The sequence below is a fragment of the Filicampus tigris genome, chromosome 13 (genome assembly GCF_054856515.1).
Source record: "Filicampus tigris isolate MCC_2025a chromosome 13, RoL_Ftig_1.0, whole genome shotgun sequence".
NCBI classification, from domain to species: Eukaryota; Metazoa; Chordata; class Actinopteri; order Syngnathiformes; family Syngnathidae; genus Filicampus; species Filicampus tigris.
The window spans coordinates 20947919-20971067 of record NC_141229.1 but is presented as its reverse complement, the minus strand read 5'-3'; the positions used below and the strand labels follow the sequence as shown (position 1 = coordinate 20971067).

At 42.7% G+C, this 23149-nt stretch overlaps 1 protein-coding gene across 9 annotated transcripts in view; it reads right to left on the bottom strand.

Moving 5' to 3' along the window:
* Positions 1-23149, bottom strand: part of apoba (apolipoprotein Ba) — a 60651-nt gene that overhangs the window by 13203 nt on the left and 24299 nt on the right. For 8 of the 9 annotated variants that reach the window (XM_086049177.1, XM_086049175.1, XM_086049172.1 and 5 more), the window contains 12 exons: positions 22752-22959; positions 22513-22683; positions 22213-22416; positions 18765-18932; positions 16689-16894; positions 16399-16581; positions 14254-14384; positions 13957-14167; positions 13063-13238; positions 12808-12983; positions 782-903; positions 311-684 (listed from right to left, as the gene is read on the bottom strand). In XM_086049177.1, the coding sequence (XP_085905303.1) occupies positions 311-684; positions 782-903; positions 12808-12983; positions 13063-13238; positions 13957-14167; positions 14254-14384; positions 16399-16581; positions 16689-16894; positions 18765-18932; positions 22213-22416; positions 22513-22683; positions 22752-22959 (2330 nt within the window). The other variant, XM_086049180.1, reaches the window with a different exon arrangement.

Sequence of the window (23149 nt, the reverse complement as noted above, 5' to 3'; positions counted from 1 at the left end):
GACTCGGCTTGTTTCATGAGTTTGTTTTTAAAATGATTTTAATGATTCTGCTGAACCACAATTGAAAAGCAATGTCTGATTTTCAGTGATTACTTTAAGTTCCTTTTTTATTTTCACATTTGTCAGTTTCAAGTTTTTTTTCAGCTGTGACAATTGTGGATACCAACAATTTATCCACGTTTATAGAGTAGTCATTATACACACTCCGAGGCATGACACTCCACTCAGTCATTCTTTGTTTTGGGATAAAAACTGTAGTTCATTATCCTAGGTAGTCATTCTGCAACAAACTGAATTTTAAACGGTTTACCTTCAAGATTGTATATCAGTAGGTTGAAAGGTGAGTTGGTTCTGAGGTTGTATTGCACAATGTATCTGGGGCTGTCAATGGTGAGATTGCTGCCAGAAATTGAGCCTTCCAAACTGTAGAAGTTGCTGTTGATCTTGATAGATGCTTCAGTCAAACCAAGAAGGGGCACAGTGAAATCTAAAGCGGGAGGTACAGTGAATGACGGGAGTCTATAGATTTGGGACGGGACATGTAAACCTATTGCTGGAAAATCTAAAGTCGGAGCTGACAGGGAGTTGGGAAAATTCAGTTGCTGTGAGTTTTTGCCTCCCAGTGGAAGAGGAAGCGAGAATATCATTTTGTCCTTGTTGAACTTGTATCGGAAGTAGTTGTCACTGTTAAAGTAAATACCAATTAGTTGCCATGTCACTTATCAAATGAAAATATATTTGAAATAATTAATATCTAGTCAAATGACCAAGAGTTACTTACAACTGCAGGAACATTCTCTTAGGTAGAGATGGAACAATGAGTTCTGAGAGTCTCCTCTTATTTTGCATGAGTTTAAGAATAGGTATGCTCACTCTCAACTTGTCCAGCCAGATGTTAGCAGCCTGCATGGAAAAAGAAGTTCAGACATTTCTTTTAGATCAGGGGATCTTGTTAATACTTGTCAACCGTGGACCTGTGAAGCCCTTTGAGACGTTTCTGTGATTAAAGTGTATATAAATAAATCTTGACTTGACCTTTTATTTAATTAACTAGTAAATAATTGTAAATTAATATTGTAATATCTTGAGATATCAATAAATATATGCACGCACGTGAGCTTCATTGGAGTTGGCTTTAATGCAGGTGATTAGCATTACAACAGGTCTGACTTCCAGTAACTCTGGCATATACAAACTACCAGTACCCTCTATAGGTACCTAACTGTATAACAGTTGAGTCATTATACAACATCTCTCCCTTCTTAAATCTGAACTATTCTGTAGTTTTCATCTACGACAGCAAAACATAAACAACCAACCATCATTATCAGTTCAACTTAGCATGTATGCATATGTAAACATGGTTAACAGTGTAGTCGCCAACATAAGACTTTTTAACATTAAAGGTGAGTCAAATCAAACTCCCACACTGTAGTAATAATTATACAATAGTGTCCCATCTTTGTGACTTTAACATATATTTGACTTCACAGTCAGTCGTATAGGCAGGTGGTTTCTTGTTTCTTTGAGATCGACGCAACCCCTTTGTTGGTGAATTGCAAGGTGTTGCGCTCTCTTCATCTTGCTGCACCATGGGCATAACCTTGTCCTCCACTTGTGAGTTACTCTCATCTTGTTTCTCTGTGCAGATCATTGATGGTGATGAAACACAGTCTTCCTCACACATTGAGTCTCGTAACAGAACTGACTCAGCCATGGTTCTGTTGAACAGTGGATCTACATGTCGCCTAATTTCCTTCCCGTTTCCCAGCTACACTGTATATGACACAGGTCGTGTGGTCTCGTTTATGAGTCCGGGTATCCATTTTGGTCCAGCGTAGTGTTGTTCCGATGCCATTTTTTGGCCCCGATACCGATTCCAATACCCAGCTGTGCGGTATCGGCCGATGCCGATACTGTACCGATACCAGACTTTTTTCTTGTAATTCTAAAGAACTGCATACTCACTTGGATGTAAAACCATTGCTATAATGGCTTGGTCAGACTTAAAAATCTTTGTGAAACAGGAAAAAATAAGAAATAATATACACGGGGTATCTTTGAGAGAGATTGTGTCGGATTAATTACAAAAGCTATAGGACATTATTATAAAAGTTTGTTTTGAGTATTAGTGACCCATCGCAACAACCTCCGCTCCCAAATCCACTTTCAAAACCAAAAACAAGCAGTAGAAAAATCCAACAAGATCAACTCCAAAATCCAAAATTGAGCAGGGTTTGTTGTTGCGGTCCATTCCCCTTGTTCATGCTCGCTGCCGCCGCAAGCTCTTGGTGCTTGTTCACATGTTTCGTCTTCAAATGTTTTATCAGGTTTGACGTATTGAACCTGGCCACTTTAATTCCACCTCTTGCAACTTTCGCACCGCTAATTTTGCACTTGTTGTACTCGCTGGAGTTTCTATGTTGAAGTACAGTAGTTCCATATCGCCGCCGACATTAATTCTCCTGTACCTCACTGTTTTTTTTTCTCTCAACATGAAAAAGCAGCCAAAGAATTGGTTAAGAGCGTCCGCTCTGGGCCAATAGCGACGGCCAATACTGAACCGTCACCACACACCAGTGTCGTGAATGAGCAAGATACTGTACAAGGCACTGCATTCAATGTAAATTGAGCAGGCTTTGTTGTTACGGTCAATTCCCCTTGTTAATGCTCGCTGCCGCCGCAAACTCTTGGTGCTCGTTCACATGTTTCGTTCTCAAATGTTGCATCAGGTTTAACATATTGAACCTGGCCACTTTGGTTCCGCCTCTTGCAACATTCGCTCTAGCTAGAGTTTCTATGTTGAAGTAGTTACATATCGCCGACATTATATCTCCTGTACCCCACTAACCCCCCCACACACACACATGAAAAAGCAGCAGGGAGCAAGATACAAAGCGCTGCATTCAACGTTCTTTACTAGTACAGCATCGGGAAATGGCATCGGAACGTTATTTGTAAGTGCTGGCAGATACCGATACCAGTGTTTTAATGTGGTATTGGGATACTTCCCGATGCCAGTATCAGTATCGGAACAACACTAGTCCAGCGCCTTCATTTTTTTGTATAAACAGCGTCTCCAGCAACAAAGCTGTGTTCCGTGGCATGTCTGTCATGGTAAGCTTTTTGACTTGCTTGTTTTTCTGCCACTCGTTTCAAGTCAGGGTGTATGAAATCAAGTGTACACTTCAACTCCCTTCCCATCATCATCTCAACTGGTGACAGTCCAGTTGTTGACTGTGTAGTGATGCAATACCTAAACAAAGCTCTGTTCAGTATTGTCTCCAGAGTGTCCCCAGCACTTTTTTTAGTAGTTCTTAGAAAGTTTGTACGTCTCTCTCCACCAAACCATTTGATGAGAAATGGAACGCCGCTGATGTGACATGTGTGATTCAATTTCATTTAATAACTCCTTGGTTTGTTCACTCACTAAACACTGGGCATTATCAGACACAATCATTTCTGGAATACCATGTGAACTGAAGCTGTTTCTCAAACAGTTTACTAATGATGTTGCAGAGTTGACTGGACACACATCAAGCCCCTTAGAATGCGCATCGACAATGACTAAAAACATTTCTTACATAAATGGACCTGCATAATCAATGTGAAGTCTCCTCCCCAGCTTCTCTGGCCACTCCACAAGCAGGTGCCTTTCTGTGTCCTTGGTATGTGGTGCATTATTTACCTTATTTTCCACATCATTGTCCATTTGAGGCCACCACATATATCCTCTTGCCAGTCCTTTGATGCGGCTCATTACGGGATGTGACTGATGTAACTGTTCCATCACGGAAGCTCTTCCCCTCTCTGGTATGACAGTGCGGGCTCCCCACATCACACATTGTACACTTAATTCTTGTTGTCCTCACTTGGGTCGCAGACGTGCTGCAGCCTCTCCCAGCTGTCTACGGGCAGTAGGCGGGGTACACCCTGAATCAGTTGCCACACTGGAACAAATTGATGTAATTTCTACAGTAAAATTTTACACCGTATTGTAGTGGACTTTGGGGGTGGTCGCCATGGAGATGGCGGTAAATGAATGGAACGTGCTACACCTGTGTCCGGGTGTCAGTGCTCGCAGCTGCAAGTGATTGGGGTGTTAACTGATAAGAGTGCGACAGGAGACTAAAGAGAGTGTCTGGGGAGTCGTGCAGAGAATGGCGCAGCGTTGAGCGTGCAAAGCCAGGTCCACAGGACGACAGCCGTGCTCACAGCCTGGCAACCCTGGCGAACCCGACAACAGCCGTGCACTCACAGCGGGGAGTGGGTGACGTTCCTAGCCGATAGGGCTGCCGGCGGCGAAGCTAGGGTATTGTAGGTCCAGTTGTTCCAGCGCTAGGGGCCCACGCAGCGGGCAAGTGATAGTTAGGGCGGGGTACTTAGGAGTGCCGGGTAACACACCAGCCTGCTACACCACCTGCCTACCTGGCCGACCAGCGCAGAGTGACACCCCGGACCAATTTACGAGTGCACGTCAGCAGCCGCTCAGTGATTGCAGCGCTGGCCTGGCGATTCTCCCGAGGACTCGTATTTCGAGCCGAAACACCAGCGTTATAAGCCTTGACCCTGGGGGGAGGGTCTTGGCCACTGGGCCAGTTAAATGGGTGATATTTTTATGTATGTGTTCCTTGTCGCGTTTATTATTGTCCTTGTGTGATTCTGTTGAGGTAGTGTGTAAGGGGTTTTAAGTGAGACCTATAATAAAGTACACATCTTTGGTTTACTTGGCGGCCTGGTGGTGTATCCAGTCTCTGACTTACTTAATGGCTTTTGGAGGTCAGAGCCCCCTAATACGGGCTATCCAGTCACTGTGCCACCAATGTCAGGGTTTGGTTCGCATTGCTGGCAGTAAGTCGGATTCGTTCCCAGTGAGGGTTGGACTCCGCCAAGGCTGGCCTTTGTCCCCGATTCTGTTCATAATTTTTATGGACAACCGAGACATTGAGGGGGTGTGGTTTAGTGGCGTCAGTACTGCATCGCTGCTTTTCGCAGATGATGTGGTACTGTTGGCCTGTTCAAGCCGCGACCTCCAACTCTCACTGGAGCGGTTTGCAGCAGAGTATGAAGCGGTTGGGATGAAAATCAGCACCTCCAAATCTAAGATCATGGTCCTCAATCGGAAAAGGGTGGAGTGCCTTCTCAGGTCAGGGACGAGTTTCTGCCCCAAGTGGAGGAGTTTAAGTATCTTGGGGTCTTCTTCACAAATGAGGACAGGATGGAAAAGGAAATCGACAGGCGGATCTGTGCAGCATCTGCTGTGATGCGGATCAGTCTGTCGTACTGAAGAAGGAGCTGAGCCGAAAGGCATAGATCTCGATTTACTGGTCGATCTACGTTCCTATCCTCACCTATGGTCACGAGCTGTGGGTCGTGGCCGAAAGAACAAGACTCTGAGTCGAGACGCTGCTCCTCTACGTTGAGAGGAGCCAGCTGAGGTGGCTCGGGCATATGATTAGGATGCCTCCTGGACGCATGCCTGGTGAGCCGGCATGTTCCACTGGCAGGAGGCCCAGAGGAAGACCCAAGACATGCTGGAGAGACTATGTCTTCAAGCTGGCCGGGAACACCTGGGGATCCCTTCAGAAGAGTTTGAAGATGTGGCTTGGGAGAGGGAGGTCTGGGCTTCCCTGTTTAAGCTGCTGCCCGACCCGACCTCGGATAAGCTGCAGATAATGGATGGATGGAAGGTCAGACCTATAAAAATGTGATGTGATTTAGTCAAAAATCCATACATTTAATATGATAAATGTGTAATAGTATAAAATGAAGTGGCAGTGCCATTCCCAAAGGTGGATGCTAAGCATCGAGGGGCAGGTGGCTGTACCTCCACACCCCAACTTTGCAGAAGGACTGGCAGCACTGTTTTCCTGCTATTATAGTTTCAATTTGGTGTACCCTGGAATTCATCCAAAGGTAAGTAGACACTTGGAAAGTTTGCTATAATGACAACTGGACAAGACATTATTTTGACTTGTTGACTTACAGTCATTGGGCAAGAAATACAAACTATACCTTTTTTAATTGGTATGACCCCACATAATGTGTGTGTGTGTGTGGGTGGGTGTGTGTGCGTGTGGGTGTGTGTGGGTGTGTGTGTGAACGTGTATGTGTGTGTGTGGGTGGGGGTGGGTGGGTGTGTGTATGTGGGGGTGTGGGGGTGTGTGTGTCAGTTTTTTATTGCATTGCAGATATACAGTATTTTGAAGAGCTGGGCACTTGACCCCTTTTTTGCCGGTCCGGCTGCGACCCTCCGCCCTTGAGCTGGGTACCCTTCCGGCCTCGACCCTCCGCGCTTATTCACAAAACTTATATGAGTAGCTTCTTTACACACACATAACACCCACGCCGCTGCCAAACTAGTTTGCTTCGCATCAGCAACGAGCTGCATGGTGGATCCTTTCCTCCTTGGCAACAAATTGCCGGGCCAAGTCGGGTCAAACTGTACGTCATCGCAACGTGACATAACGGACCGATCACGAGAGAGAATGCGCGCGGAGTCGTATATGCCAGCAACAATTCCTGATGTGTGCGCGGGCATGTGTTGCAGACCTGTCGCCAACAATAGTTCCCACATACAAATTGGTCCTGAAGGAAATGAAGCCGCACCGTTGGCTTGTTCCGGTCTGGTCAGCGGAGACGACCCAGCGCCTCCAGGACTACTTCCGCTGTACAGACTGAGACTTGTTTTTAGATACTTGCCCTGATTTGGATGTTTTGACTGAGACAGTGACTGATTATATATCCTTTTGTGAGGATTTACATATTCCAAGGAAAGAAATAATTATCTTTCCAAACAAAAAGCCGTGGGTGTCTAAATCCTTAAAAAATATTATTAATCAGAGGATCATTAGTTTTAATCGAGGAAACATCAACCACAGCAGGGAGCTGCAGAAGCAGGTAAAAAAAGAATTGAAACTTTCCAAATTAAGATATAAGGAAAAAGTGCAAACCATGATGAGCACAGGGATTGCACACCCTGCCTGGGAGGGAGTCAAATCTATGATGGGAATGCGGTCCAAACAGCACCCCATTTCATTTGCTGGCAAGTGAAACCTTGAACTTGCAAATGATTTGAATATTTTTTATAATCGTTTTAATATCCATGATTTTAGTGTAGAATTGTCAATATATAGAGACATCCGCCCACGTGTCAGGTTGTTCTACATATTTTGACGTTCTTTTGATAACATTATTTTGTAGCAGCTCAGAAACTATTTGTCTCATTCACAATCTGCATAATTTGCAAAGCAGCTAAAAAACCTTATTAACTATAAAACGTTTTACAACAACATACCTTATTATTTATTCACAGGTATTTACTGGCAACATTAGTTCCCAAATACGCTTTAAACTCTGTCACTGAAGTGGGTGTGCGTGCCTCCTGTACTGCTTTCACCTTTGCTGGCAGTGGAGGCATCCCTGTCGTGTCCACTCTGTGTCTCAGAAACGTCACTTCTTTTTTCATAAACTGGTACTTTCTCCTTTTTAAATAAAGTCCTGCACTTTCCGCACGCTGCAGAACTTGATCCAAAGTGTATAGTTGATCTTTGTCATCTTTTCCCGTCAGAATAATGTCATCGAGATATACTGCCACTTTTTCAATACCTTGCAGAACGCCTTCCATGGTAGGCTGAAAAATGGCTGCACTGGAGCTCACACTAAAAGGTAACCTTGTGTATGTATTGTAAACAGTCCCTTGTGAGCGTTAACTGTTACATACTTTATTGATTCTTCATCCAGCACAATCTGTTGATATGCGTGGCCCATGTCTAACTTGGTGTACTCCAGTTAAACAAGCTATCATGTCCTCCACTCTGGGAATGGGGTACTGCTCAATGGCTGAGAATTTGTTTACTGTTATCTTAGTCTCCACAAATTCTGGTTTAAGAGTCTGGATTGAGACTGTTACAATGGGTGCTGCCCATTCTGAAAACTTTACTGGCTAAATGATTTTCTCCTGTAAAAGCCTCTCCATCTCCTGTACTATTTTTCTTTTCATTGCAAAAGGAACTGATCTTGGCTTGTAAAAGTAGGGTGTAGCATCCTTGGCTACATGGATTGTAGCTGTGAAGCCCTTTGGCATCCCTAGCTCATCTTAAAATACTCCTTCATGTTTCGACAATATTTCCTGGAGAGGAGTTTCTCTGTCCTCTACGCTGTGTAATTCCTGCCAGTCTAACTTTAAGGCTTTAATCCACCCTCTTCCCACTAGACAGGTCCCTGAACCTTTCACCATGACCACCACTAACATCTTGGTGATACCTTCCTACTTTGACTTTAGCTGCAATTCTTTCTTAATTGTCTCTTCTCTAGGGATGACTATGACTTCACTTTCATTTGTTGTAAACAGTCCTGTTACTGTCCTTAATGTGATACATAGTGAGGACTTCTTTGTTACCACTATCTCGCCCTTCTTGTATGAAATAAGCTCTCTTTCCTCTCTTTGGTATTCCCTCTTTAGTTCGTGAACCAGTTGTTTTCCCCACTGTGTTATTTCTGCATGCTCTTTTTGTGGCCCACCTTCCCACAGTTGTGGCACTTCTCAACAGCAAACCTGCATTTCTTTTCCAAGTGGTTGTCTCCAGCACACTTATTAACATGTCTTTGTGTCCAACTGGGGCATTGAACGGTAGGGGTGGGCGATACTGGGAATTTTGGTATCGATCCGATACCAAGTAAATACAGGGTAGTATCGGCCGATACCGATACTTTTTGCCTGGAAATGTTATGATCCCCCTTGAGTTTGTATATTATGTTATGTATATATATATATATATATATATATATTTTTTTTTTCTTTGTTATTAAATAACTACAATGCAAACTTTAACAGTAGAAAAAATAAAATACTTCTACTACAACAACTGTTTCAGAACAAAAGTCAAGAGACAAGAAACCAAAAAAACAAATAATATACATAATAATACAAATAACAATGTCAAGTTGACAACTATAATACCTTCTATTGCACAATATTTTGAAAATAAAGTCAGAAAGTGCAAAAACCTTTAACACTATAAAAAATAAAATACTTCTATGACAACAACTATTGTTGATTTTTTTGGGCTGAAAAGCCTCTGCCAGAGTAGGTTGTCTATGTGTCCGCGGGGGTGTTCTGGCTTGGGGATCCCCCCCCCTCCTCCTACCTCAACTTTGCTTGCAGCTCGTTGCTCTCTGTAGGATGAGCTTTTTTCATATGTTTGTGTAAATTCGTGGTGTTACCACAGTAGCGGAGCACTTTATTACACAAATCACACTTGGCACTGTCCTTTTCTGTTGTTGTAAAAAAAAAGTCCACACCGCGCTCCGCTTCTTGTTTGGCGCTGCCATTGCTTTAGGTTCCGGCCGCTCTAACTCCCGTCGCCCTCTCTGCCAGGGAGAGGCTACAAGTGTGCCTATGAGTCACTCACTCAGGCAGAGACTCAGACTATAGGAGAGACTATACGGTTGTTAAAAAAAAACGTATAGACGTGTAGACAAGGCCTCAGAGAGTAGCAGGAGGGGCTGGGCGAGAAAGAGGTCGTGGGGGAGAAGCGGCGCTTTGAGCGAAGTATCGATCCCAGGACAATAGTATTGATTCGATTCAAGTACTTGCTTAGTATCGATCCGCCCACCCCTATTGAACGGGTGTTTCTTGAATTAGATTTCCACCTCTGCATTATTTCACTCGGTTTGTGGTGAATGTCTCTCCAGTTCATCGTAAGACCGTTCTCCAGGTTTAGCTGGGCTGAGCAACATCAACAATGCCATTTGCCACTAAGAAATGGTCCAGAATCTCACAGTACTCTTACCATGATTGTGACTTGCCACCGAGCCGACTGTAGGCGCCATTGTCTTGTTCACAGGACTTTATCCCCCTCACGTTGTCGATAGCAAAAAAAGGCTAACTTTTTCCTTTGCGAACCCTGCCCGCCAGCCGTCGTAACTTAGCAGACTTTTATTTCGCCTTTATCCTCGGCTTGCATTCATGGCTTTTATCCTCGCCTTGTTATCCTCGTCGCCATATGTAATATCTTGAGATATTAATGAATATATGCATGCACGTCAGCGTCATTGGTGTTGGCTTTAATGCAGGTGACCAGACCTGGGCAGTCCGTCCCTGGGCCGGGCCGGTCGGATCCTCCGGCCCAGCCGGATGCCCATTTTTGGGGCTGGGGTGACAAATTTTTAAAAATGGCTGGACTAAGCATGGCCGGAAGTGGATTTTAGTCCGGCCCACTAAATCGGCCCTCGTGCGTTTGACGTGCTCGCAAGGCGGCCAAAAATCATCTCAGCCTACTCAGTGAAAGGCTTCTTTTTAGGCTTCTTTCTACTCCCGCGTCGGCGCGAGCGACAACTGCTGCATTGATTCACGTGACCGACGCATTGTGCTGTTGGCGACAGGTCTGCAACGCGTGCCACACAGCCATCAGGAATTGTTGCTGCTCTGATCGGTCCATTATGTCACATGTTGCGATGACATCCAGTTTCCCACACTGAGAGGAGAGAGAGGATGCAGCACGCAGCTCGTTGCTGCTGCAAAAGCAAACTAGTTTGGCAATAAAATTAAATGCATCGTCTAGTCATCTCGGTCCCTTTATGTTTGTAGCAGGTACGATATGCACTGTTGTCGCTGTCTTTTTGAATCGACGCCCCCCGACTTGGAACTAACTGTTTCAAAACAACTTGTGTCCGGGAGTATATTAAGCTGCGCGCAGCACTCAAGTATGACGCTGCCACATCAAGGTGGAGTTCATGCACTTCTTCTGGCGTCTTCTACTTCCGGAAATACGCTGTAGCAAACCTGTATTAGTACTAGTAAAGTACTAGTGGCGCATTTTGAAGCATGTCCAAAGCGGGTTCGAATAGTAAACTAGCCAGCTAATGATCCTTAAAAAGCTTCTGCCGTTAGCATCTCTTCCGCGGCGGCGTCAATCACGGACACTTTTTTGGGGGCGGGGCGGAACGGAGCGGGGGCCGACAATGTTTATGAATAAAGGTGAGGGGTCGTGGCCGGAAGGGTACTCAGGTCAAGGGTGGAGGGTCGCGGCCGGACCGGCAAAAAAGGGTCAAGTGCCCAGCTCTGCAGGTGACTTTATTAACAGGTCTGACTGGCAGTTCACTTCTACTACGTCTCCTCTGTAACTCTGGCATATCCAAACCACCAGCACCATCTATTGGTACCTAGCTGTATAACAGTTGAGTCACGATATACAGTAATAAATATTTTCACATGTTCTATGTTTTGGCTAGTTACAACTAGGGGTGGGCGATATCACGATATTAGATCATTAAGGGGTTTAACATGTTGATGATCTCATCAAGGTGAAAGATCGTTTGATCGTCTACAGGGCACATTCTATACAGTTTAGCTCTATGGCGGCTCAAAGCCGCTGACGCATACAACCAATCACAGCATGCACAGTGCACGGTACGTGACACTCCCCGCCTCCCTGTTTGTTTGTATAGCGGGAAGCTATAGCGGAAAGTCACCACGAAGCAGAGTTGGTCCCGAAATGAAAGTCCACATCCACAGTGTCGATTTGGTTTGGCTTTTCCTCGGAGGAGAAAGCGCAAATCAGTTATTTGCAATGTTTGCAGAGACTCGGTTCGGACGTCAGATGGTAGCAGGACAAAACACCAACAACACAACACACAAAGTGTCTAATCTGTAAAGATTAACATTTCATGTTAAGTGAAACTGGAGTGTGAGAGTCATTACTATATAGTCTGACTCATGACCTTAGCAATTGTATTGCTAAATTCTCGTCTCCTAAACATGCGATACTTTGCCCAGAAAGTTGCATACGCGTATTTCAGGTTCCATTTTGTGTGTATGCATCGCTGCTACGTGAAGCTCCTGGACCTTACAAATGAGCTAGTTGGCACTAGGGGTGAGTATTGGCAAGGATGTTGCAATACAATATGTATCACGATACGATATTTTCAAGATATTGCAATATCATGATGATCTACCCAGTTAATATCAAAATTACATGTAGAGATGAGAAATGAAGTTGCTGTATATGTTAATCAGAAGATATAGATCAGAGGACAAATTGAGTCAAAACTATTTGCTTCAAAACACCCTATTTATTATTTGTATTTTTGCACATTTTATCTAAAAAATAAAAGAAAATGGAGTGTTACACACTGCCATCATTAAATCGATATTAGAAGCTGAAAAATCGATATTTGGCGGCCGAAAATCGCAAAATATTGACAAATTGATTTTTTTCCACACCCCTGGTTGACACCGTCTTTCGCTCATGTGTCAACTAAGAATCAATGCTGTTTCGTTTTTTTTTTTTGTTTGTTTGTTTTTTTTAAATATACACAAATAGAATGACAGAAAAAAAAAACATGACAACTTGCTCTGTAATGGTAAGCGTGGAGGAGGACCCAAAAGCAGAAGGCAAAAATCAAGTGCAGTCAAGTATTTAATTAAAAGAACACAAAAAGGCCAACATTGCACTGGACTAATTCCAAAACAACAAGGATCAAAAGGAAACTAAACAAACACTAGGACAGGACTTGAATTGACTTTGACAACAGACTGATGACCAAGGACAAATGACAACAAACCAACGAGGACTGAAAGAAAGCGGGGAATGGAATACAGACAAGCGACGATACAACGAGGAACACCTGGACAAGACACACAGGGTAGGGGGGAGCTGATTGGCTAACCACAGGGACCGGAATGACAAGCACAGGTGAACTCAATAACTTAACGAGAGACAGACAAAGGAGCACAAGGAGAAACATGCAACTAAAGGTCAAAACCCAAACTCAAAAGACAGACTATGACAGTCTGTTTGTTACCTCAATTCCTTTGGTGACAATATGTCGCAGTTTCATGTCCGTTTTGGCAACCTTCTTGTCCAGGATATTTTCAATTAGGTTTTCCAACTTTCTTTGATGATCTTCTACGTTTGGCAAAATTTGCTGAATCTCTGAATTAAAGTCAGATTTCAATTGCACCTCGAACTTCTCTACATCTGCGGACGCATAACAATACATAATTGTTGATTTGTAAGTATGTCAAATGTGATGCTTTGAATGGTGGTCATTGGTTACCATATTTAAGGGAAGCCGTTTGTTGGTAGGTGGTTTCAGGGAGCTTGAGCATGGTTTTCATGTCCATGATGATGTCCACATGCTTCTTTAGAGTTGCAGTGAATGAAGCATTTGTTTTTAGGGCTGGAATGACCATTTGGAGTTGCAACATGGCATTTTTCATCATCAATTCATGTCTACATTCAAGAACATAAAAGTTGAAAAATTAATGACATTTCATTTGCCTGCATCCATGGTATTCTTTAATTGTTGACAGGACTTATTGTGATCTCACGGCTTTGAATCGATTGCAACTGGACTGTTCTTTTGCCACCGATACAATGCCCTGAGAATGAAATGACCTGGGTGAATGGGCATATTCACAGATACCACTTAATGTGGTAAATACTGTCTAACAATACTACATCTTTTATAATTTGATTTATTCATAAATCATAACTTCAATTATAATTTGTGGGAAAAAGCAACACATTCATAGATACAGTATTGGGCATTTGCAGAGCTGGGCTTTTCGTCCCAGGGACGGAACGGCCCGTCCGTCCTGGACAGACGTCCATTTTGTGGACAGTCGAATGGAGGATGAAAACTGTTTTAAAAAAGGCAGACCAAGCAAGGACAGAGGTAGGTTTTTGTCCGTCCCCCTAATCGTCCCTAACCGGGTTAAGTCCCGGCTGACGTGCTGGTTCTTTTAAAAAGCAAGACTGCCTTGCTTAGCCTGCACAACACTCCAGAGCGCCTTCCCTGCCTGCTGTATTGTTATCACAGGCATAGTCTGCCCTCTAGTGAACGCCGATTTCACCGACGAGGGAAAAAAAACCCACTGAAAACTACAAGCCGGATGTACTTTATCTTATATTTGGTTGAACTGTTTATTAATAAATACATAGAGTGTACCTTATACGCCCCACCAGCGTCAGCTGTGGAATGTTCTTGTTGGTGACCTCAACGGTGATAGCACGCATGTTGTTTTGCTTTACATCACTACCGGCTCCAGCCACCGTGATGCCAAGTTCCACGTCGTAGTTGGGAATGACAATTTCGGTGGTCAGAATGTTTTTATTGCGATTATATTTCAGTGATGCAGTGGCTTCTGTTGAATCATCACCTATCAACAGAAGAAATTAAACTCTTATTAAAGGGTTATTTTGGCATGCTTGTATACACAGTCAGTGTATTACTGTATAATACTACCTTCGGCCTTTAAGGTTAGCCTCAGAGAATCAATTTCATAGCGACCCTTTTTTCCTTCTTTTAGGGTTTCACGCTTTATGGTGGCAGTGTACTCTGTAACATTATCTGTGGGTTGAATTAGAACTGCAGCCCTAAGAGAATCACAAAAATTGCTTTATGTTAGGGTACAGCATAATGAAAACGTGACATGGTTTTTGTCTTTTTTTTAAGTTTCATATAAAAACGTGGAGATTATCATGGGCAAAACCTTCTTTTTCCTTCATCTACATGGTTTAGAGTTTGGTAAGACCAGAGCTGAGCATTTCACAAAACATTTGCAGTCTATTTACCGCCTACCGCTGGGCTACCCTTCCGGCGTGCTTCGATCTGCCTTTTTGTCCGGTTGGACCAAATAGTAATCCCCAGAGCTGGGCACTTGACCCTTTTTTGCCGGTCCGGCTGCGACCCTCCACCCTTGACGTTAGTACCCCCCCGGCCGCGACCCCCCACCCTTATTCATAAAAATGATCACACCCCGCCCCGTCCGACCCCCCCCAAAAAAAGTGTCCATGATTGACGCCGCCGCGGAGAGATGCTAACGGCAGAAGCTTTTTAAGGATCATTAGCTGGTTAATTTACTATTCAAACCTGCTGTGGACACGCTTCAAAATGCGGCACTAGTACTTTACTACTTACCCAACTACGTGTGCTTACTTCCATTGCGAGCCCCGGGATTGGTTTTGTCGTATTGTATAATTATTTGGTTCCAACAGATGGCCAGAAATCACATTCAACAAGTTATTTATTTTCCACACTTCCCTTTGTTCATGGCCTTCAAAATAAAAGCATACCAGCAAAACACTATACACAGCAGGTTTGCTACGGCGTATTTCCGGAAGTAGAAGACGCCAGAAGAAGTGCATGAACTCCACCTTGATGTGGCAGCATCATACTTGAGTGCTGCACGCAGCTTAATATACTCCCGGACACAAGTTGTTTTGGAACAGTTAAATTCCAAGTCGGGGGGCGTCGCTTCAAAAAGACAACAATGGATATTGTACCTGCTACAACCATAAAGGGTCCGAGATGAATAGACTATGAATTTAATTTTATTGCCAAACTAGTTTGCTTTGGCAGCAGCAACGAGCTGCCTGCTGCATCCTCTCTCTCCTCTCCATGTGGGAAACTGTATGTCATCGCCACATGTAACATAATGGACCGATCAGAGCAGCAACAATTCCTGATGGGTGCGTGGCATGTGTTGCAGACCTTTGGCCAACAGCACAATGCGTCGGTCACGTGAATCAATGCGGCAGTTGTCGCTCGCGCCGACGCGGGAGTAGAAAGAAGCCTAAAAAGAAGCCTTTCACTGAGTAGGCTGAGATAAAATTTGGCCCCCTTGCGACCACGTCAAACGCAAGAGGGCCGATTAGTGGGCCGGACTGAAATCCACTTCCGGCCATGCTTAGTCCAGACATTTTTTAAAATTTGTCACCTAGCGGCCCCCCGCCCCAAAAATGGGCATCCGGCCAAGGACAGACTGCCCAGCTCTGGTAATCGCCTATAGGCTGGTCCGCCTATCATTTTAAACGGGCTTCTGTTAGTGTTTCCGACGACCAACTTCGACAAACTACCACTCGCATGTTTTTATTAGATGCAGTTTGCTGCGGATGACAATAGTCGTGATAGTAAAAAAATGACACGATACACTATGTATCGTGATCGCAATATATATCCTCCTATCAACCAACTCTAATCTGCACCAAGCAATGCTAATAAAGGTTTTCTGTTTTTTTTAAGTGCTCTATAAATACTGTTCAAAGTAGAGAGCTGAGTGTTTCAAAGATTAAGCCATGCAAGGCTCAGGACACAAACTGTGTATAGCTCATTAAATCAGATATAGATCATTTGATTGCTTCACAGTTGCTGAGATACCTGGCAGTTCGAAAGCTAATATGACATTCACAGTAATGTTAAATAATTACAGCAGACAGCGAGTGAACTTTGCCGAGTTTTACGCTGCTGTCACCTGCTGACTGGAAGTTAATGGCACCTTATCCCAAACACGGAAGAGTCAACAAGTCCATTTGTAATTTATTCAGCAGACCTTTTGATGCCGAGAACCATACAGGTGAGCAATGGTACAGGTGAAGTTAGGTAACTTACATGGTTTCACCAGTCAGAGGATAATAGAGGGCTTGGTCTCTGGAGGATGCATTTGAGTACTTAACAACAGTGCAGATTTTGAGACCTCTGAATAGAGGCTGACAGTTAGTTGAGTTAGTCTGGTCTGCCACAAGGGATGGTACGGTCATGACTTGACCAGAGGAGATTGATACCAACTTGTTGCTGCATTGAAAACAATAGAGGGAGGGGTGAAATAATCAGAGGGAAGTACTCCAACCATCATGTCACATTTTCTAATTCAGGTGAAACATGAAGGAAAATTCACTAACCTAAAGGAAAACAGCTGCATGTTTGATTTCGGTACAGGGATGGACAGTCTAATTTGGTTTCTGTTGACGCTAACTTTTGCATTGAGGGAGTGCTCGTGGTAGATGTTCGTGTGCATCTCAATACCTGCCTCCGCATAATCTGGTGCATGAACACTCATTTGGGTGATGAATTCCAACCCAATAGAAGGCATAAATGCCAGTTCACCCTGCACATTGAAAAGTAAAGCAAAACAAATGCACTGAACAATGACTCATTTAGGGACATAATGTGTGTATTCCCCAATGTGTATAAGAGGAAAAAGGTGCACAGTTCCGTGATTTTCTGGCTGCACACATTCTCCCATCAATTTATGTCTGTCATTTACAGCTATTTTGTCTAAAATTTCACTTTTTGATACCACTCAGGGTAGAGGGTATTTTTTCAAAAGGTACACATCCATAGAGGATTTTTTTTGGTATGAAAAGCCACCCTAAATGGTAGCTTTGTCACAGTTATCAGCACATGAATTTAATCCCCCTCATTCAAGAAATTGGATTCTTGGCGATGGTGCATATTCTATTTATTGCTCAATTTCAGATCTTTACCCATATTTTAAGCGGCAATGAGTTGCATTTAGTACATTAGCATTTGCATAGATTTAGGACTTTGAGAGAAATCTACAAAAAAGAAACATGGGAAAATATGTTATCGTAAATAAGTGTAAGAAGTAACAGAAACATAATACACAAATTTTAACTTCTGTTACATGTTTACTCATGTTTCAATTTTCTCCATAACAAATGAGGCTGTCACGGTTGTTTTAGGTTTTTAGATAACATTAAATAACGTTATGTATGTAATGTTCTTAATGCCCGTTAAAATTAAATATGCTTTGACTAAAAAATTGATCATTTCAAAGTGTGTTACTCAACCATGGAATCATTTCATTTTCGTACAAGTATCATTTAAAGTGCAACTACCGCTAACCCGGTCATTCGAGCATTAATTCAAAGCAGGTAACGTACAGTGCGCAAGCCGGCGCTCTGCCTGGGCAGTAATGCTGATTTCAAAATAATTTACCTTGGTCCTCCTCACTTATCTGTTTGTATTAATTCCAATTTACTCCTCTTTCTTTTTGACTTGAAATTACGAGTTAATTGTAATAATTAATTTGAATATACTTACAGTATAAATTGAATTTTCACCCGTGTTTTGGCACACCCTGGAGTTCACGGCACCCTTAGCATCTGCCTATATCACCTAATGGGTGAGCCGGCCCTGGTCCTTGATTACAATGTTTTAGCTGTGATATTTATTGGATTATTTGATTGATTGGATTATATCCGTGCTAGAAGACATTTTTCTCGCTGTTTACGTTGCTAACCAACAACTGCGTGAAGTGACTTCACTTCAAGCATGTTCCTAGCAAGCCAGCATAAAAAAGACATGCTTTTGGAGTTTTTGGGGATGTGTAAATTGTTTGTTTTAAGAACAAAAATGTGGCCATCTCGTTGAAGAGAAACAAGTGCATAATTACAGCAACTACATTTGTAGTAATGGTGTTGAGTTGTATACTGATTAATTTGTTTTCGTTTATTTCTTTCCTGGTCCGTCGTCATATATCTTGGTGAAACTGTTCTTCATTGGCGTAAAAAAAGATTGTGGGCAGCTGATTCGGAGCACAGTGGAGCGATGAAGTATGCTATCCTTCAAAATTAGCTGAAACAGTATGCATGTCTTGATCATCAGACTACCATGCATCCGCTACATATTGCAATTACAAATTTAAAGTGTTGTTTATCTTTTTCATGGCTTTCAATGACATTTACGAGTCTCCAAAAAAAAAAGGTTCAATGATTTGAAGCCATCCCCAGCTGTCAGTGAATCAAGCCTCTTTGGTGTGTCCATGTTCATTCCCAGTTACATGTCATTGGTGTGTTAGAAGTCTGGAAAGCAAAATATGCCTAAAAAGACACTTTGAAAATGACTTATGCACAAATGGGGGTATTTGGCCCTTAACCCTCAAACATGGGATCAAGCACACATATTGGTAACATAAGTATTTTCAACATGTGAAATTGGATAATAAGAATTACTGTGCTTGAATTGATGGTCATGCCTCCTTTGGCACCGGGGGCAAAAACACCAGCCACTGACAACTTCAGAGGAAAGCCAAGGGCAGTGGAAAATGACAAGGAATTTTCCATGAAGATGTAGTGAATGAAGACTTCATTGTCAGTTCTCCGGATCAATTCCAAAAATATCTGTTGATAACAAAGCATGTTCAGGCAGATAGTGATCAAATATACCACTTACTTTATCATTAGAATCTTTCATCAAACTTTATTAGAAACTAATGTAAAGGGTGATCAGATATCTTCCCTTTCTGTAAGCAATCTTTAGATTAATAAACATATGAAAATAATCAGAAATTTCAATTTTCAAGTCACAAGTCATATTATACAATGAATAGCAAATGTATGTGCATAGACAATATATTCCACTGCAATTCTAGGTCTCATGATTATGCAGCTTTTCAGGTACAAGAGATGATAAGAAATCATTGGATCTCACGTCAGTCATTACAGGTAAACGTGCAGACATCCATCCATCCATTATCCATACCGCTTATCCTCACAAGGGTCGCGGGCGTGCTGGAGCCTATCCCAGCTGTCTTCGGGCAGTAGGTGGGGGATATCCTGAATTGGTTGCCAGCCAATCGCAGGGCACACAGAGACAAACATCCGCACTCATAATCACACCTAGGGAGGATTTAGAGTGTCCAATCAACTTACAATGCATGTTTTTGGAATGTGGGAGGAAACCGGAGTACCCGGAGAAAACCCACGCAGGCACGGGGAGAAAATGCAAACCCCACACTGGGAGGCCGTAGCAGGGCTCGAACCCACGACCTCTGAACTGTGAGGCGGATGTGCTAACCAGTCGACCACCGTGCCGCCCACGTGCAGACATGAGCATGTTAATCATTACTTCTCGAAAGCTGAGATGTTTTATATATATATATATATATATATATATATATATATTGCCCGTCCGGCCGCGACCTTCCACCCTTGACCTGGGTACCCGCCCCCGAAAAAAAAAAAAACACGCATGATGTCCCCGCGGGGGGGATGCTAACGGAAGAGGTTTAACGCTAACGGAAGAGACAATTAGCTGGCTAACTTACTATTCAACTCACTGTGGACACGCGCTACTTACTCACGTACTTACCCAACTGCGTGTGCTTACTTCCATTATGAGCCCTGGGGTTGGTTTTGTCATATTGTATAATTATTTGGGTCCAACAGACGACAAGTCTGCAAGCATTCAACAAGTTACTTATTTTCCACACTTCCTTCACACTTCCCGGCCTTCAAAGTAAAAGCATGCCAGCAAACCACTACACAGCAGATTTGCTACGGCGTATTTCCGGAAGTAGGGAAGTGCATGATGTGCCAGTGTCATACTTGAGTGCTGCGCGCAGCTTGAATATACTCCCGGACAGAAGTTGTTTTGAAAGAAGCCTAAAAAGAAACATTTCACCGAGTAGGCTGAGATGAAATTTGGCTGCCTCGCGAGCACTTCACACGCATGAGGGTCGATTAGTGGGCCAGACTAAAATCCACTTCCGGCCATGCTTAGTCCAGCCATTTTTAAAAATTTCTCACCCCCCACCCCTCCGCTCCAAAAATGGGCATCCGACCGGGCCGGAGGGTCCGTGCTGTCAATCGATTAAAATTTTATCGTAGTTAATCGCATTTTTTCATAGTTAACTCTTAGTTAATCGCATATTTTATTTATTGTAAAAAAATCTCTTGATTTTTCTGTCCGATTATTTTCTTGAATTTTAATACCCTTACCGTGAATAAGAGGATTGATTTTCTTATGCAAATACTTTTTACTATTAAAGTGAAGTCAACCCAAACATATTATTTTTTAAGAATATGCTCCATGCAAGCCAACTGGTTGAAACAAGGCATTCTGATAAATATTGCGTTTGTGGAATAAGAGTTAATCCACCTGTTTTTAGTCATCACAGGGGGCGACCATTTTGTCACATCTTTCGACTGAAAATGACATCACAGATGCTCAGGGCTCAGGTAACGACCAATCACAGCTCACCTGTTTTCTGAAACTGAGCCATGATTGGTCGTTATTTGAGCCCTCAGGGCATCTGTGATGTAATTTTCAGTCGACAGAAGTCATTAAATGGCCGACCATGAGTTGGTCAAAAATGGATGGATTTGACAACTTAACTCATATTCCACAAACAAAATATTAATCAGAACGCCTTGTTTTAACTAGGGGGCCTGCATATAACATATTCTGGAAGAAAATATGTTTGGGTTGACTTCCCCTTCAATTGAAACAAGCATTGGATTCAACTCACACAATCAGCCCCCCAGCCCTTTCAAACACACACACATACATGCACACACACGCATGCACACACACGCGCGTCCGCGCACACACACGATCGGGCGACTTGTTGCTCAAGCTCCGCTTGGTTTTATAACCACGAAAGCAGACTTTTTTTGTTTTTTTACAGATGTCACATTTATTGCGCTCTCGCAATGACTTGATTGACTAAAAAGATGATTACTCGCTGCTCGAGTGTCTGTTGTGGGTATATTTGAATGTAAATTGTGTCAGATAAATGAATGAGGAACAGTTGGTGGACCGCTGAGATTGGCCCGTGCGGCTCTCTGCGGCTGCGCCTGACCTGTTTTCTGAAGCTGAGCCGTGATTGGTCGTTACCTGAGCCCTGAGCAGTTGTGATGTCTTTTTTAGTTGGCAGAAGTGACAAAATGGCCGCCCCCTGAGATGGCTAAAAACTGTGGATTAACTCTTGTTCCACAAACGCAATATTTATCAGAATGCCTTGTTTCAACTAGTGGGAGTGCTGGGAACATCATTTTGAAAAAAAAATTTGTTTGGGTTGATTTCTACTTTAATGGGTTAAAAAAAAATAATTTGGCTCGCCTCTTGCCCTAAATCAGCTGGGATAGGCTCCAGCACAACATAGTGAGGATCAGCGGCACAGAGAATAGATGGATGGAACTTTATGGCTATAAAAATAAATGGTTGTTGTTTGATTTCGCAAAAAGTACAGTTGTCCTAAATAAACGTAACATTGCATCCAATTAAAGGTTACATTAGAAGTCCCAAAATGCTTTTGCAATGTAAAAAATATTTTTTGTTAATCTTATTATGATCACGTTAAGAACAGCCTCTTACACAGACATTGACTAGCAATTACCGTAGACTTGTATAGTTATATAGACTAGTTAATAGTTGCATTTATGTCACCAACACATGGGAGAAAGGCATTTTAGTGCATGCTAACTGACTCACCAAACCCGAATTTACTTTACATGAAACCGTGCAGTTAATATCAACATAACCTACTTGTGATTTATTTTAAAAATATAGTTCTGCCATGTGTAAATCAAATGTGATCTAGAAAGGCAAAATGTTTTTGTTGTTTGATCTCATTTCGTCCCTCAACCACCACTTTGCAATGTTAGTAAATAATCTAACCTGAGGAGGTATAACTTGGAAGAACACATTGAAGTGCATGAAGAGTTGAGTTTCTGCCATCTTTCTTATTTCGCTGGTCTTCACATACATCTCGTTTCCAAGAAACTTAAGATAGGCTGTGGCTTCAGGGGTCGGTGAAGAACGCACATCCTTCATGAGCTTCTGGACACTCTTTGCGATGTCATTTAGAAGTGCCTGTGAAGCCTATAAAGAGTCCAAGTGTATACGTCAGCTCTTCGACATTCATGGAAAATGTCAGATTGATGAAGTTGCATAAAAATAATGCATAAAAAAAGTCACCTGTCTCCTAATTCCTTCTTTATTAAGTGCCATTCTGTGCAAAACGTCTTTGATCATCTGGGATTGATCACCTGCCCAATACATAACTCTGGAGATGGAATCTGGGAAGAAGCCGTTTTCTCCAAAAAGAGCCTCAACGGTTGGTTGTAATCCTGTTCCCTCAACACACAACTTGAAGAAGGGATGTTTTTTTTAAGGGAGTGCTTTACCACACCATAAAAATACCCCTGAAAAAATACCTCAAAGATGTCATAGTTGTAGTTAAAAACTTTTAGAGTTGTTTCCAACATAACCTCCTTGGGTATAGTATCTGTGGCATCAAAGATGATGTTTCCGCTTATTGATCCCATGGGAGATTCAATCTTGTAGTTGCGTGACTTGCCGTCAATGATCTCATCAGTGTTTAACCGTCGAGCTTGCAAGGCCAGTTCAATATATTCCTTGTACCTTTAGCAAAATAAATGAGGAAATTATCAGGAATTTACATTCCATGTATTTGTCTTTTACATGTACTATGTAGTATTTTGAAACACTGCAAAGCCTTCTGTATTTGCTCTGGTGTATTTTACTTTTGAGCCAAAGCTGCTTTTTGTTCACAAAAAGGTAGAGGACAGAAATCATAAACCTGTATAGTTCT